Below are 18,126 nucleotides of genomic sequence, written 5' to 3'. Positions count from 1 at the left end.
ATAACACACATTTTTAAAAGCAGAATGTCTGACTTTAGCCTTGTTTTTCAGATAAACAAGAATGTTCACTTAGCATGTTTCTTAAATATCTGCAAACATATTATGGTATTTTTATGCTGTAGAGTCAAAAACTTGTATACAGCACCTTTAAATGATGCAAATAACTTGTGAAAATATATTGTCAATTAAGATTCCACCATTATTCATACATGTTTATAACTTGGGAACTGACATTTTGTTATTGAAATATATAAAAGTAATAATACTAAAGCCTACTTAAAAAAATATATATAAAGCTTTACTAAAGCTTTATATTTCTATTTATTGCTTAACTTTGATTGAGTCTTTTTTTATACATCATGTTATTTTTGTTCTAAATATGCTTGACATTTTTTTTGGTAAACAAACTACAGTTGCTGAATGATATATTGGGATTTTTTGTAAATAACGACAAAAATATATAATTGAAACAATTTTTGATCACTCCTGCTTAGGCATTTCATTCAGAATGAACCACCAATGATTCTAGACAGTTTGACTGAAGAATGCCCTGCCACCCAACTCCGTGTTCTGTCAATTTGTCCTACCTTGTCAGTGTCCTACCTCCGATTCAAAAAGTAGGTAGCATATTTTGATGATGCAAAATGCTACCTATCAGATTCTGCTACAAGTGTAAATTTTAATGTGGAGTAGCGTAATATGAAGCTGTATTATCACCCTAACCTACCTAATCCCTAACCCCAACCTCAGATCCATTCAAATACAGTGGTGGTAGCATAATCTGATGGGTAGGATAAAATGTCAGGACACTGGCCCTGAGAATGTAATCACGCAATCCCCAGTGCACACTCTCATTCACACTCACACTATAATCAATTTGTCATTTTACACTCAAAAAAGAAATGGCACTATGACATACACATTCCCAATTTAAACAGGATAGCATAAAACGGGGAGTTCCAAAACAGTTGGAGCTGTCAAGCAGAAATACAGCGTGAAATCAGTGATTTCTGAGATGCTACTGAGCTCTTGTGGGACTGAAGATCTCTTCATAAGCCTGCCTGACAGGGTGGTCATTCTCAGGTAAGGATATGAAATTCATTTGTTTCTCCTTGATTGAGCATCAGTTGGGAATAAGCAATCATTTGCTGAGTGCGGGGAGGAGGGAAACATAGGTCTAAGACTGGGAGTGTAATTTTCTTGTTTAATGTACCATGCGCAAAAACGAAGATCTCACGTGTTCCTCTGGAATTGTAATTAAGGACAAGATGGAAAGGCGGCAAATTATCACAAGCCTTAGTACAAAACGTGGCCTTCTAATACCTTCTCTTGCTCAGTTGGATGACCCTCTTAAGAGTTATTGAGGGGTGAAGAAAGAGAATCGCATCAGCAGAATCAAAAGTAGACATAAAAGAATTGTTAATAACACAAAAATATGAAGTAAGCGTCTTGGGATGAATGCGAAAAAAAACAGGACAATGTGAAGTAGCTACAAGCTGAAGTTGAAGAGTTACCTTGTCTGCATCGACTTTCCCCTTGACAAACTCTGACCTCCAGAACTGCATGGCCTGTTCCAGAGTAAGACCAATGCCCTTGAGGAAGAGGCCGTACTGCATGCGTCCACCATGTCGCAAGTGGTGGTTCTCTCTCAGTGCCTTGTGGAGATGCCTCATACACAGAGGAAACGACTTGCCTGAAAGCTGGTGGAAATAAACAATAGAGAGGTTATTAAAGATCCCCTGAAGTGCCACGAATGAGTAGCTTTACTGGATGTGTTGACTAAATTTCAACTGAAATATGAAGACAAAGTCACTGAGCTCATCGCAGCCACAGTTTATAAAGCAATGCTGAGTCTGTCTGACCATTCCGCTGCTTTAAAAGACAACATTTAATGTTTAATTCAAATGAAACTGATCATTTTTTAGATGTGAAATGTGCAGGACCAGAGCAGAATGTGTGTGTTCTTATATTTGCAAGTGCTAAACCCTGGGTATGAATGCACAGCTCTACAGAAATACTATAGGTGACCAACTTCTGTTGCATCTTGCAATGCCAAGAACGTTTCAGAGAGCATTTGATCGGTCAAAATATTGTATAAGCTAAAATGCATGTTGACATTGTACAAATATATTTGACTCATATTAATGGAAGAAAGAAACTCAACATTTTGATTATTTTTATCTCCTAAATGTGAATTTTGTCATTTTTGGAAAACTGCACAGGATTTTTACACATTTTTCCAAAGTCAAATTCAAGCACTTTCCAGATGCATTTACCAACCTTCCCAGCACTTCACAAGAGTGGCAAGTTGCACATTTACATAGATATACAGTTGAAGTCAAAAATATCTGCCCTCCAGTGAAATTTATTTTTTAAATATTTTCCATGAGACCAAGGAAATTTCTTCTGGAAAAAGAAGAAAAAATAACGATATCACTCTCCCAAAATGCCAGATCCGTCTGGAAGAAATGCCTAAACCAGGGGTGTTCAAAATTGGTCCTGGAGGGCTGGTGTCCAGCATAGTTTAGCTCCAACTTCCTTCAACACACCTCCCTTGAAGTTTCTAGTATCAGGCTATATACAGGAATCAGAGAGTGAAATTCAATACCTTTTAAGACATTTTTTAAGACTCTTTCCATACATTTTAAGATCTTATAACCTAGGGCTGGGCGATTTGACCTTAAGTCAAAATCTCAATTAATTGAACATTTTAACTCTATTATGATTAATGAACGATTATTTATTTATTTATTCATTTATTTATTGCCCTTATAGTTCACTGACAATTTTGGACAGTAAATCGGTGGGAGATTTCTAAATGAGGGGTGCATTACTTGATTTTATAATATTAGAGGAAACACACTATTTATTAAGCATCAACTGAAATTAAAACACACATTGTCTAAAATCAACAATAATTTTTTTCTTATAAAAAGGGAAAATAAATAACTTGGAAACAAAATCAATCATTTTCAGTGTTTTTCATATTAAAAGTAGAAAATAAGCAGTAACTCTTGCACATCCTTTAAATAATATTTTAAACAGTGCATTTTTTGAATCTTCTTTAAACAAATATTTTAATGTAAATAATAATTTTAATGTAATGGAGAATATGCCGTCTCAAGGCATCTCTGGCGCAGCTTCCAATCATCATCAATGTAGTGCAAAGTAAGGTTCAAGAATGGGTCCATCTTCCTACTTGACCAGAAATCAGATGTGGCTGCAGAAGTATAAATCAGCCACAGCCTTGAACAAAACAGGGTCACCTGACTCCACTTAGGGAAAAAAATTGAAAAAAATCGTCCTGGAAAAATTAGATCGATTATAGATTCTAAATGTTGATTTCGGTTACTTTTCGAATAATCACCCAGCCCTATTATAACCACTTTAGGCTTCAACTGGAAACACTGGCGAGAACTTGCAGTACTTTTACTAAATAGAAATGTAGGAAACTATTTCAAAACTAAAACATTATTCATATTCTGAATAAAAATCTATTAAATCTAGCTAATTCAGCAGGTCGGTGCCTATAGAAGTGCATGTGTTGCCTTGATTACTGCAGTAAATCAGAAGCAGTTTGATGTCAAATCTAGTAGGATTTTATAAAATACACAGCATCGTGATATTCGCAGATTCAATTCAGGCAAACTTTAGCATACAACCATACATTGTATTGTCAAAAATTGAATACCTGGCAAAATAGCATTTAAGACTTCTTTTTAAGAGCCTTAAATTTCTATGCATTGATTTATTTAACTTTTAATACTTTTAAAGACCACGCGGACACCCTGAGTATACCTAGAAACAGTTTGATTAGCTCGTTTACGTGTGTTTAATTGGAGTTGAACTAAAATATGCAGGACCACTGGCCCTCCTGGACTGAGTTTGGACACCCCTGGGCTAAACAATACAATTTATTTATTTATTTATTTTACAGCTATACATGTCTGTGTTTTGTAGAGGCCTAACTTATAGATACAAACACTGACCAAAGGAAAGAAAAAAACAACAACATTCATTTGGATTTCAAAGGAACTTGAAAAATGCCTGGCATTATAATTAGCAAAGTGCAGTTATCAATCTTTTCAAAGATGTCAAAGACAGAGAATGTAAGTCCACTGAGAACCCAAAACACTTGTGACACAATCACAGCCAATCAAGAGATATTTTAAATGCACAATTAAGTTTAGTCACTAAAAATTAAGACAAAGCTTTACCGCACCTGGTTAGGATGTGGTGCATGATTGAAGTGAGGAATCAAAACATTTTTAAAGCCTTTGTTTAATGCAAAGCCTTTAATTACACGAATTTTCCATGCAGTCTATAATGTTCAAATAAAAGCAAAAAGTGAAGGACAAAATTTGCATGTGCTGATGAGCCACTTAATTGGAACTGAACCGGCCCTGAGATGACATGCACAACACAAAGAAACAGACACACACAGACAGACAGCTTTCTACCCTAGACACATCTGTGCACATTCATTCCAGCCCCCAAAGTAGGACATTCTCAATGTCCTAGTAACTTGAGTGTTCAGGGAAAGGAAAACCTTAACATGAGTGCAAGTCACAAGTGTCAAATTTAAAGCAAGAAGTGAAGTACAGCTCCTGAGACCCAATAAATCTTACAAATTCCCAATGCATTCTATGTAGCACGTTTCCTTTCTTTCTTTTTTTTGCTAAATTTTCACACATATGTACACAATATTTTGACATGCAATTTACAGAATTATTGCAGCCCAAATTAAGTCCATACTTACTGAATCAATCTGCTCCAGAGAAATTTTTCCAACGTTTTTCTGAATGCTGTAATCCTGGCCCACATAAGCATGGCTGAGACAGAAAATAAGGGACAAATGATGAGAGCCAATCACAGTGAAGAAAAAAATAAAACACAAGGTCAGAGTAGAGAACTGATTAACATAGAGAAGTTATTCAAATGCATTCCTGTTTTCTGGTCAGGAAACATAACAAGCAAAGCACATACCTCAAAACAATACAGATTCTGCAATACGCAGATTTGACGCCTGCATAACAATGCTGTATAATTGATTAATCTTTAGTTGGAAGCATTTTTGCTATACAAAGGAAAAACAAAATATCTAGGCATAGTAGTAGTAGTTTTTTTTCAGTCAAGCCAAGTATTAGGTCACTGAATTTTATATGAAAACGTGATGCTAATTTTCCTCAAACATTACTGAGCTCTCACCTCCCAATATAATAATCCATATTTAAGATGGCCCATAGCACAGATTGTGCAAGAAAGTTTTTTCTTTTTAAGAAAAAGTAATAATTACTACTTCTATTCAGCAAGAATGCGTTAAATTAATGTAACAAATGTGACAGTAAAGAATTTATCATTGGTACAAATATACAGTTTAAGTCAGAATTATTATCCCCCTGAATTATTAGCCCCTGTATATTTTCCCCAATTTCTGTTTAACGGAAAGAAGATTTTTTTTCAACACATTTCTAAACATAAGTTTAAATAATTCATTTCTAATAACTCATTTCTTTCATCTTTGCCATGATGACAATAAATTATATTTTACTAGGTATTAAGATACTAGCATTCAGCTTAAAGTGACATTTAAAGGCTTAACTAGGTTATTTAGGCAAGTTATAGTATAATGATGGGTTGTTCTGTAGACAATCGAAAAAACAATTGCTTAAAAGGGCTAATATTATTGAGGGTTACGAAACACCAAAATACATTTTTGAGAAACATCCATCCATCCATCCATCCATCCATCCATCCATCCATCCATCCATCCATCCATCCATCCATCCATCCATCCATATATATATATATATATATATATATATATATATATATATATATATATATATATATATATATATATATATATATATAAACTTGAAATTTGAAAGCAATGTTACAGCGGTGAGATCATTGTGTAAGTTCCAGCATGGAGATTGGCTTTCTGTATCGGCCGGTAGAAAAGTGACATCACTGAGTTTTCAGCACATCTGTTCATTAATTCATGAGAAAGACTTGATTCGAACCAATCAGTGCGTTCTAATGTGAACGAGATGCAACTTCATTAATATACATGATATAGCTTCAAATACTATTTTACCTGTTACAGTGTTTAGAGAGACGCCACGTTGTGTTGCCAACTGTAATTCAAACTAGTAGATGAATTGTTCAGAGACATGGGTCATCAGTGTTGCGCTTATAAATGTGCCTTAACTAACTTCCATTTCCCCGAGATGAGAGCACAGCCCACATGTGGACCCAGACATTTGGATTACAGTGGTCTGCTAACATGCGACAAAAATATGTTCTTAAGGTACATTTTTTTACTGGTGAGCTTTTCGAATCTGGAAATGGTGAAATCCGGATTTGCCACTCGACGTGCTTCCAGTTCATGTTGATTGTCCCGTCTCTACGAATTTGGTAAGTGAGCGATCAATGACCTTTGTTTACGTTTATTCAGATGGCAAAGATAGTAAGTATCGTCAGCAGTACTCCTTCAGTTTTAAAGACATACCTTAGTCAAAATGATTTAGTAACTAATTTACAGTAATATCACTACAATATTATAGACTGAAGATCCTCCACTTCCACACAGCTCTAAGATCCACGCTAAATGCTGCTCTCCGAATCACTGTCCATCTCCCCTGCGGCTGTGCTTGTGTTGCTGCTGTGAAACAAGTTGTAGCGCATATAATGACACTCTCCTTTTCATGCCAAACCTTCCCTATTTCACCGCTCGACACTCCCACCTAAACAAAGCTGGACTCAGCCACTTTCCTGACCTTTTTCAAACTAGAGGTGTGAAAACATCCTGCTGAGATAGGGGAGGGTTCACGGCCCTTTAAACTGGTTCTAGCCGAAATAAAACAAATAACTTCCTCCAGAAAAAATATTATAGGAAATATTGTGAAAAAAAAAATCTTTTGTTTGTTCTGTTACACGTTAGTTGAAAAACATTTGAAAAAGGAGGGCTTATACTGGCTTCAACTGTATATAACCAGTTTTAAATATATGTTTTTCTTTTGAACTTCCCATTTACTGTACCATTTAATCCTAAAATCTTTCATTTTAAAGATTTTAATAGCAGTTTTATTAACAGTAGCAAGAAATGTTTTTTGAGCAGCAAATGAGGAAATTAAATGATTTCTGACAGTGTGACACTGGGTTCAGCTTTTACTCTGTATTGTGTAATAATCTTTCACAAAATGACTTGCGTTTTAAAATGTACTTTCATCACATGAATGCAGCTTTTGGGAAAAATATTATATCTAAATCCCAAACTTTTGAATTTGTTTTAATGAAAGTTACTTTTTTATATGTTAAGGACAAAGTAATTATATTACTGCTATAAAATCTCTGTGAAAGTGTAAAAATGAAAGACATAAATCAATTGTCACCCTGTCATTTCATAAAGTCAAACTGTGCTGCTGCATCCACTGACATCCAATAAAAGTCGTCCAGAAATCATCATAAGTTCTTCACAACATCTGACAACTTTATAAGGCACTCATACAAAGCAGGACTGATGCAAAGAATTTCTTTAAGTCTGCTCCAACCAAACACTGAAGCCATGTGTGATGCTATGAATTAAGCATTTCCAGGCCCTTCTCCCCAATTCCTTTGCATTCCCTCAGTGTTTAGCTTCGCGCTGGCCCTTCACACCCTCTTATCTGGCTAGCCCAGCGTTGACAAAAAGTAAAAGAGCCTACTAGCCAATCCTCCGCAGCCACAACTGTCGTCTCTAAAGACACATCCAATTAAAATGCTCTCATTCAGAGTCCATCAAAAAGCAAATGAATTGACTGCTGGGAATGCTGCCATTGTTCCCCTTCATTGCGAGCAATTGGAGGGACATGCTTGTATGAGAATGCGATGTGGCCAACGACTGAGAAGCCTGGCTTTAATCTACACTGGTATCCCCGCTGGGCTGCTGCCAAAATGGAAGAGTGGGTTCACACATGGAGGACCCTTGGTGCATCATAATGGGACTGTGCCCAGACCATTAATGAAAAGAACTCAATGAAAGTGAGTGTGAGAGATAAAGCAAAGCAGCCGGAGTCACTTTGCGAGACGGTTGGCCTTGAGTGGAACGTTTGATCTGCTCTCAGTAGGCCAAGGTAACTGCTAAACAAAACCGAGGATTATTGTGGGAATGTTGTCTAGAGTAGTATTTTTCAAAAGAAAAGCCTCGTGTGGATATGTCTGAATTAAATCGGTGGCTTTCCTTTAATTGCTGTAATATTCACAAAGCAAAGCAAGTGTACGGTTTTATACTTGAAGACATTTTTTACAGACGTCAATTACCTGAGGTGACTCAAAAGGGGCTGGAGGCGTTCATCAGACTGTACCGCTGGCAGAGATCGAGCAGTCATCTAAAAGAAAAGAAAAACGTAAAACACAGGTCAGAGGTTAATGCTATTTTTATAGCAGTGCAGTGGAATACATTCAAAAAGGTCAATAACTGGAGCATGAACTGTGAATTTATCCGAACAGATTGAGAATGATAGACTTTTTGATCTTCAAAAAGGTACACATCATACAAAAACGTAACTCTTAAATTGAATGAACACAAAGAAAAAGTCTTTACTAGGTGAAATAGTTTTTTTCCCCCACCAGTAAATAATGTTTTTAAATATCTCTACCACAAGATCATAAATCAGCTTTACCGCTAACGTGTCAGGATATCTGTTAACTGAAGCAAAACGGAGACAATGATGAAGAGACAGGGAGGTCTGAGGATGATCAAGCCATCGAGACGATGACAAACTGCAGCATAGGCAGCACACTTTCCAGTCCAATGACTACTGACACACAACCCTTAAAACTCGATTGTCTACCGTCTAAATCCACAACAGGGTTTCATTTAAACAAATGAAGTGAGTATCAATGATGACATTCATGGATTTAGAGGAATAAAAGGAATAACAGCTCAGCAGTGCTGAAACATACTTAAAGGAACAAACTTCAAATGAAGAGCGCCAACATTTCCAGGATTTTCAGACTGTCAAGTCTGTCAGTTTAGCTAAAGTGGTTCAATGGAGGTTTCTGCTCATTTACAAAATTGAGTGAAGCAAAACTTTACTTACTCCCAGGGCCATTTATATCGAAGTTGATATTTAGCCGCATCATAATGGTGTTTCGTAACATCTAGTTTGTGGACATACCAGGACATACACACATACACAATAGATAATTTAGCTTATCCAATTCACCTACAGTACATGTCTTTGGACTGTGGGGAAAACTGGAGCGCCTTAGAGAAAAACCACGGCATCACAGGGAGAACATGCTAACTCCACACAGAAATGCCAACTGGCCCAGTCGGGACTCAAACTAGCGACATTCTTGAAGTGATGCGACAGCGTTACCCACTGCGCCACCCGAAATAAAACTTTATTAAAAATAAATAAATAAATACTTGAATTAAACAGAAATATTAGCTATGGTACTTAAATTTTAGTTAAATCAATGTTCACATAAATCTCAATATCTCGGTTCAGGTCTTAGCTCACTGAAATAAAAATGATCCCGAAGAGAATGATGATAATAATGCTCTTGCATTATTCAAAGTACTCAAATCTACACTCTCACAGGTCACTTTTATAAGTCTCTATACACTTGTTCAACAGCTGGTTAACACAACTCAATCAACCACTGCATTGGCTAATGACAGCAACTCAGTGTATTAGGATGAGGTTATGATGATCTGCTGAAGGTTTTTGAATGAGCAGATTGGGTTGAGCTAATATACAGCAACCATAACTCACAAAAACGCTTAAGAAGAAGGTCTGCAGAAGGCAAAGGGTGGATCAACTAGGTCAGGGTTCAATGCTAAGCAATTTTTCTACAGGCCTGATCAGGCCAGTGATTAAGAGTTTTTACTAGTCCTGCCAAAATTTTCACTGGTCCCACCAAAAAAAAAAAATTAAGAAATTAAAAGCTATTTCTAAGCCACGTATTTTAAATGGTGTGTCAAAAATAATGCCTGTGAATCTAGAATTTAAATATTTTAAAAATGTTAATAAACGTACAATGATCAAAAGTCAAAGTTTTATGCAAATGAAAACAGCAGCATGGAAAACGTGCAGGTTATTGCAGTTCTAAATTATTAAACATAAGGTGGCTGACTTTCTCAGTGATAGGTTGCAGCTGGAAGGGCATCCGCTGTATAAAACATATGCTGGATAAGTTGGCGGTTCATTCTGCTGTGGTGACCCTTGATTAATAAAGGGACTAAGGTAAAAAGAAAATGAATGAATAAAAGGTGGCTGACTTTGCTGTACTGGTTGTTTCAAGGTTACAGAAAAAAATAGCATGCTCACAACATCCAATCAGAAAAGAGGAACAGAAAAGCAGTATGGTGTTTACGAAATCACAGAGATGCTAGCATTTAAAGGCTTAAAAGCACAAACTGCTTCTCAATTTTAAGACTGTATTTGCATGCAACTGACAAATAGTCGCATTAATTAAAAACTTTATCGACAAGGCTACTGTCCAGAGTGTCTCTCGCTGACCCTGGGGCATCGGGCAGTCCTTATTGTTTAGCCATGTAGGTTAAAATAAAAGTACGCCCAATAAAGAGTCCAGTGAGTGAATAAATATTTTGCACATCCATGTTCCATTGATTTAAAACTTAACTTCAAATGTAATGATCAAGATCGCTCAAAGTTAGACTTTTAATGGTGATTTTTATAAGAAGAAGAGTATGAGTCTCAGTCCTATATTAAATGATAAAAACTACGGTGCAGATCGGCCATTTGAGTGTTGAGATTTCTTTCCAACTATTTCATGGGTAATAATAATTTTTATTGTTATTATTCTCGTCACTTTCGGTCTGATTATATTCGAAGCGAGACCAGAAAGCACATTTAAAAGATTAAATGCTGCAGATTTAAATGTCACTGAGGTAAAGTTCTCTCTCTGGCCAATATGGATTTCATGGCCTTGACAGTATCAATAAGAAAATCAGAAAAATAGAAATGACTGCTGCAGAGCTATTCTCAGAGAAGTCCCTAAGCAGTAGTGCAAATACTAGAAAATAACCGAGTTAAAAGACATAACCTGGGCAGGCCTTTAAGCAGAAAAAGGTGACTTGATATTTCTATTGAATCCAGGCATTGTGAGATAATTTTATGAAACATCCGAGGGAAAAAAGAATGTTTGCAATTCTGACACTTCTGAAAACAAAATTGATCATACACACTACGTAAAAGACAATCTGAGAAGCCATTTTATACTTTTATGTTATCAAGTGAAATCCAGACCACCTGTCATCACAGATAAAAGCTCAGAACAAACTCTTTGTCAGATGGGAAGCAGCTTTCAATTTCATGGTCATTTAATGAGACACTTCCAGTAATGTCTCCTATCTGTCGTTCGTGGCCATGAGAAGCCATTAAAGCAACATACACCGGCCACGACGTCTCACTAACGGCAGACAGAAAGAGACACAGTCATTACTCCACTACAGCCATGTTGGTGATCCAGATAATTGGCAGGAAATAGAAGTCAGAAGCAGGAAAGTGGCATAGAGGGTTGGCGTGCGGAGGGGTCAGTGTGCATTTCAGTGGAGAGCCAACAGAAAGATGAGGAAGATGGCGGTTATGGCCCTGAGCCAGGTCACTGCTGTCCATTCCTGAGCATGACAATCACTTTCAGTTCAGTCTGTCAGGTATAGAAGACGCTGGATTGGAGCCTGATGTGATTTTCACAAGGTCACATCCATCACTTTTACGAAGTGCATAAAGACTGGCAAGAATATTACAATTTCTGCATACTCCTCATGCTGTTGAACATTACTATAAGCTAAAGTTCATTTAAAGTGCAGTTCTTCTCTTTGCATTGCGTTTCTGAACATATGGCATTGTGGAATACATTGTTCCATGGTCACCATCATAAAAATGTTTCATTAAAGCAACTGAATTAAACTTGAAGTGATTATACAAGAAAATTGTGTTGAAAATAAATTAAAAAAAATCATGATGCATTCTAATACCTGATTTTCAGCAGTCACCAAAGTAATTACTAGCGGTGTTTGGCAAGCACACTTGTTTAAAGTCATGGTTCTGTGTTTTTTTAGAACAGCAGGAGGATTTATTTTTTATATAATAATTATTAAACATAAAATGTAAATAAAATAAACGTTTGACAGCTAGAAATTTAAACATTAAAATAGTTCAAATAAAACACTGCATTTGCTCAGTACACAGCAAGTACAACAGACATTTTAATGTTAATAGTGCCTATATTTGTAAACCTGAAACTCAATACCTATAAAATTGCACACATAAACACATTAATATTAACAGATGAAAGTAAAAATGGCATGAAGCATTTAAGTAGTTGAATTAAAAGATATTGCATTCATTTGTTAAAGTGATTATTCACGCAAACAGTCAGCAATAAAGAAGAAACACAATTAAAAATCAATCATTTTCAGTAAAACCTTCATACAGAATTGGTAACACTTTATAATAACTACACACTATGAATCATTTATTAAGCATTGACAAATAGTTAATTCATTACCAGTTAGCATTAACTCTACATGAACAGATGTTAGTAAGCAGTTTACAACTGCAGACACGACTTAAGATATGACTTAAGCACCTATATAATGTACTTAATCATTGTATTTTCTTTGGTAATTTTTATTTTTTCATTATTAAATTAAGTATTGCATCATTTACAAACGAGTTATTTGAGAGAAGTTGGTGGTTTTTAAAGATCATTTAGAAAGCGTGAGTAAATGATTAATAAACTATTTAAATAACATTTATACATTTTATTATTCAAGCACATAGTAATGGTTACTATGTACTGTATGTTGATAAATGCTTTATTAGGTCAACTTCATCCAGTTTTGTGACCTAATCTAAAGTGAGGACTATTTATACTTTAAAAATCCCTTATAAATGACAATTAAAGGCTCAGTTATATTCTAATCCAGAAAAATAAACGACTTTATTCATTTCTATTCATTTAAAGATACACAAATGAAACTGTATCAAACGAAAAATAAATCAAACAAATGAAAAATAAATCTTTGCAATCTTAACTAAAATGAAATTACTGTGCAGTTTAAACATCGCTATATAACATTGAAATGTTGTGTCATAATATATTGTTAAATTGTTATTATTGTTGTTGTTTTATCCAATTTGATGTTATATTTTGACACTCCTGTTATTCAGCAATGTTTAAACTTTACAGTAATTTTACTTTTTAGAAAAGATTGCAAAGATGTATTGTTCACTTGATACTGAGCCTTTAATTGTCAATTATAAGGGATTTATAAAGCGTAAATAGTCCTCACTTTAGATTAGGTCACAAAACTGGATGAAGTTGAGTTAATAAAGCATTTATTAACATTCAAATTGACTATTAGTATTCATTCATTATCTTTTTGGCTTAGTCCCTTTATTAATCCGGGGTCACCACAGCGGAATGAACCGCCAACTTATCAAGCATATGTTTCTATGCAGCGGATGCCCTTCCAGTAGCAACCCATCACTGGGAAACATCCATACACATTAATTCACACACATACACTACGGACGATTTAGCCTATCCAATTCATCTGTACCGCATGTCTTTGGATTTGTGGTGGAAAACGGAGCCTCTGGAGGAAACCCATGCGAACAAGGGGAAAACATGCAAACTCCACACAGAAATGCCAACTGACCCAGCTGAGGCTCGAACCAGCGACTTTGCTGTGAGGCAAACATGCCACCCACTGTGCCACAGTGCAGCCAACTATTAGTATATGCCTGAATAATATGTTGATTTGAATAGTTTATTAATAATTTACTAACTCATTCTTAATGAGCTTAAAAACTCCCAACTAGTCTTAAATACAAATGATTTGTAAATAATGTGATACTTAATTTAGTGATGAAAAATTTATCTGTAACAGTATGAAAGTACAATTATTAAGCATGTGTGCTTATAAGTCAAGAATAGAGTGGAGAGTAGAATAGAGAATATCTGCAGTTATAAACTGCTAACTAACGTCCATTAATGTAGAGTTGATGTTTAACAAATAATAATAATATACGAATTCACTATTTGCTAATGCTTAATAGATGATTTATAGTGTGTAGTTATAGAGTTACCGAAGTGGGTAAATTATAATGAAATTCAGCCTGTTTAAAAAAAGGCAAGAAAAAAAAAGCATAAAGATTTTTTATGTTTAAAAAAAAATTAATAACTATGTCTAAATCTATGATCACCATCTTTCTATCTATATTAATTAAATATAATTCATTAAAGTATTGAATAAAGATATAATTCTATAACAATGGGACGAAATATACTGATATTCCTCCATGGAGAGATAATAACAGCATCTCCATCTTCATTTTAATAACAGTTGCAAGAAAATTAGGACATCATCAAAAACAAACTATAATAATAATAGCATATATGTCAGCTCCTTTAAAACGAGAATCTAATTAGCTCTTTTTCCATTTCATGACTCAAGCAAATCAGAAACACAACGTGTACAAATGAAACACTATGTGAAGCGTGTGGCGAGACTTCCTTTTGAAAGGATTATCATGTTGGTTGCTTAAGACACATTACTAGTGAACAGATGTCGTAATAAAATTAGCTTGCAGAGACAAATGAGGGACGACTGGAAAGACAACTCCCCCATCAGGTGAAAGCAAGCAATACAAGGACATCTTTCTAACACCCCAGCTGAGCAAATACAGTACAGCGTGTCCTTTCGTAAAGAAACAGAGCATATCTGCTAACTTTCCATTTATGTTTGCATACAGCATTGAAGGCTGACACGCTGGAGAGACCGAGCCAAAGCTGATCAAACGTGCCAACTTTAAGCTTGAAATGAAAATGAATTTACTTCAGGTGGTGTCACTTCAGAGATAAGCAGAAAGAGGAAGCAATGAATCTGAAGGCACATCTATATTATGCATACAGCACTACATTTACCCAATGTCAAGGTTTGTACAAACTTGAAAAGGCACATTCCTTAAAGGTAGGATTGTCAAATATCAGAAAAAGAAATGTGGGAGAATACGGAACCTCTATTAAAAGCAAAAATTCTAATATTCATGCATTTTATACATTTGATTGGTCTAACTGGTTTTATTAAAGTTTATTTACAGAAAATGTATTCCTGATAAACTTTAATAAAATAAAACATTAAAACCTGATAGTTTCTACTGTAATATTTAAATGAATAATTTATCATGGATGGATACATTTAATTCAGGGCTTCTGCAGGTTTCATCAAGTCAAATGTAGGACTTTAAGACCTTTAAGACCATTATGAATGAAATTGCAGACTTGCACAAGGCTAAACACCAAGGATTTTTGTAACGCCCCAGTTAAAACATTAAAAAGCCATTAAAATCTCATGTTATTGTAAGGAAGATAATTAAACCATATGTTTATAAATATAAATAGTGCTGGTAAATATAGTTCATAAATAAGAGTAAATAAATCAACTTTTGTTAAAACTTTTATTGAGATGGATTATGGGGATTGGATTGGTGCTAACCAGACTCTACACCAGAACTTTTCAATCCAGATGGATGGGGCAACCATTACTGCAACCAAAATGGTAAAAAGCCTTGGAGTAACGATTGATGACCAACTAAACTTCTCTGACCACATTTCTAGAACTGCTCGATCTTGCAGATTTGCACTCTATAACATCAGAAAGGTCCGACCCTTCCTATCTGAACATGCAGCTCAACTTACTGTTCAAGCTCTTGTTCTCTCCAAACTGGACTATTGCAACTCTCTACTAGCCGGGCTTCCAGCTAATTCTATCAAACCTCTTCAGCTGCTTCAGAACGCAGCAGCACGAATGGTCTTTGATGAACCCAAAAGAGCACGTCACTCCGCTACTCACCCGTTTGCACTGGCTGCCAGTTGCTGCTCGCAACAAATTCAAAGCTCTGATGTTTGCTTACAAAGCGACCTCTGGCTTTGCTCCTTCGTATCTGCTCTCACTTCTGCAGATGTATGTGCCCTCCAGAAACTTGTGTTCTGTGAATGAACGTCGCCTTGTGGTTCCATCCCTAAGAGGGAAGAAATCACTTTCCCGAACCCTCACATTCAATCTGCCCAGTTGGTGGAATGAACTCCCTAACTACATTAGAACAGCAGAGTTACTTGCTGTCTTCAAGAAACGACTAAAAACTCAACTATTTAGTCTCCCACTTTCCTTCCTAATCTTAACTGCCTCTCTGGCTATACCACTAACTGTGCCCTCTCTCTCTCTCTCTCTCTCTCTCTCTCTCTCTCTCTCTCTCTCTCTCTCTCTCTCTCTCTCTCTCTCTCTCTCTCTCTCTCTCTCAAAAACAAAAAAAAACTATACTAATGCTTTGCTTCATAGACTTTACACAGCTGAAACTTGTCTATAGCACTTGTTCACTGCTGCTCTTATAGTTGTGTAAATTGCTTCCTTGTCCTCATTTGTAAGTCGCTTTGGATAAAAGCGTCTGCTAAATGACTAAATGTAATGTAAATGTAAATGTGTTGGCCCGATTGGGTAACTTTACATGGACAAAGGAAAATTAAGACCTGTTCAAAATGATTTAAGACCTACAACACAATATTACATGGAATTTAAGACTTAAGGCCTAAAATTTGGATTTTTAAATTCAAGACATTTTAAGACTTTAGGACACTGTGGATTGTGGATTGTCCCTTTAATTGTAAATACATTTTAAAAATTAGGAGTGTCTAAAGCAATTGTTTCTTCGATGCACCGTGATGCAGACGTGGACAATTCGGTACCGTTTCAGTAATAAATCATAACTGGTTATTGCTTACTGATAACATTTATCTCATATGCGCTACATCACGGTACAATACTATGATGAGGGAGGTGACTGCAAGTACTTAAAACATTCTAACTACTTTAAAAGCAGACAGCTGTGTACAATTCACTGCTTGTGAGTTTGCTGGGACAGTCTTTCACAGACACTGAATGTATAGCAGAACCCAGGAGCCACTATTTTACTGCTAGAGAGAAAACAAAAGCTAAAACTCCATCTCTCTCTTTCTTTTTGGATCTTTGAACTGCTTGCATGTTTGTAAGGTAACTTTTCCTCTCCTCTCTGCTGTTAAAGCGATACTTTTTTTCTCCACTGCGTCTATCAGCTGTGATAACACGCATATTATGTACAGACTGTTCTTCATTGTCCGCACCACTCATCAGTGACAGCGCTGACACTTTTAGAGCCAATCCCAGCCCTTTCTGTTGAGCGCATGAACACAAGGACCAATCATGGGCGTTTAAAAACTAGCTTGACACCACTCAAAAAACATGCAGAATAATATTTACATTAGTTTATTAGTTATAAACGCTCATGCTGTTCTGCGCATGTACTCGAGTTTTGTTTGAAACATTCAAAAAGAGTGTTTTTTTGACCAGGTAAAATGAAAGGTACAGTTCATATATCTGACTGCTTGTATCAAAGGACAAAATTGTATTACAAATAATATATACTGTACAAATATATTTAGGCCCAATCCCAGTTCTACCCCTTAGCCCTTCCCCTTACCCCTACCCCTCGTTTTGCGCGTTCACGCCCCAATTCTCTTTAGCTTGAAGGTGTAGGGCTGAGGGAAAGGGGTGAATACCCCTTCGAACGAAGATTTTTCAGGACCACACTCGAAACCAAGAGGTAAAAAAAATTCCCAGAATGCAATAGCACAACGCCAGTATTGCTGAACCCGGAAGTAAGGAGATCTGCAAATTAGTATTTTTTGTCATTATTACGAATTTTTACTACAAACAAACACATGTTTTAATATATTCACAACCTGCGTTGATGTTTTACTGTAATGCTTTAAAAAAAAAAAAAAAAAAAATATATATATATATATATATATATATATATATATATATATATATATATATATATATATATATATATATATATATATATATATTTCGCGATCTATAATCCATAATAATATCTCCTGTATATCAGTCCCACACTATTCTGACACCCGATAACACTGGAATACCCTGTCAGAAAAGTCTAGTGGCTGAGAATGAGCTTTTTACAGTGTCTGCTATAATGTTAGTGTTGTTTTCGTGTGTTTACATAGGTGAATATGGCCACTGTGTGAATGCACAGTACA

General features: G+C 35.7%; 1 protein-coding gene across 1 annotated transcript in view; it reads right to left on the bottom strand.

Moving 5' to 3' along the window:
- The window catches only part of prim2 (DNA primase subunit 2), a 159,461-nt gene that overhangs the window by 89,778 nt on the left and 51,557 nt on the right, over window positions 1–18,126 (bottom strand). Inside the window, exons 8-10 of the mRNA XM_056471464.1 lie at window positions 8,305–8,372; window positions 4,760–4,832; window positions 1,515–1,700 (exon numbers count right to left, since the gene is read on the bottom strand). Of these exons, the coding sequence (XP_056327439.1) occupies window positions 1,515–1,700; window positions 4,760–4,832; window positions 8,305–8,372 (327 nt within the window). The remainder of the gene's footprint in view (window positions 1–1,514; window positions 1,701–4,759; window positions 4,833–8,304; window positions 8,373–18,126) is intronic.

This window comes from Danio aesculapii, chromosome 13 (genome assembly GCF_903798145.1).
Source record: "Danio aesculapii chromosome 13, fDanAes4.1, whole genome shotgun sequence".
NCBI classification, from domain to species: domain Eukaryota; kingdom Metazoa; phylum Chordata; class Actinopteri; order Cypriniformes; family Danionidae; genus Danio; species Danio aesculapii.
The sequence above is the reverse complement of the archived record's forward strand: the minus strand, read 5'-3'. Positions and strand labels throughout refer to the sequence as shown.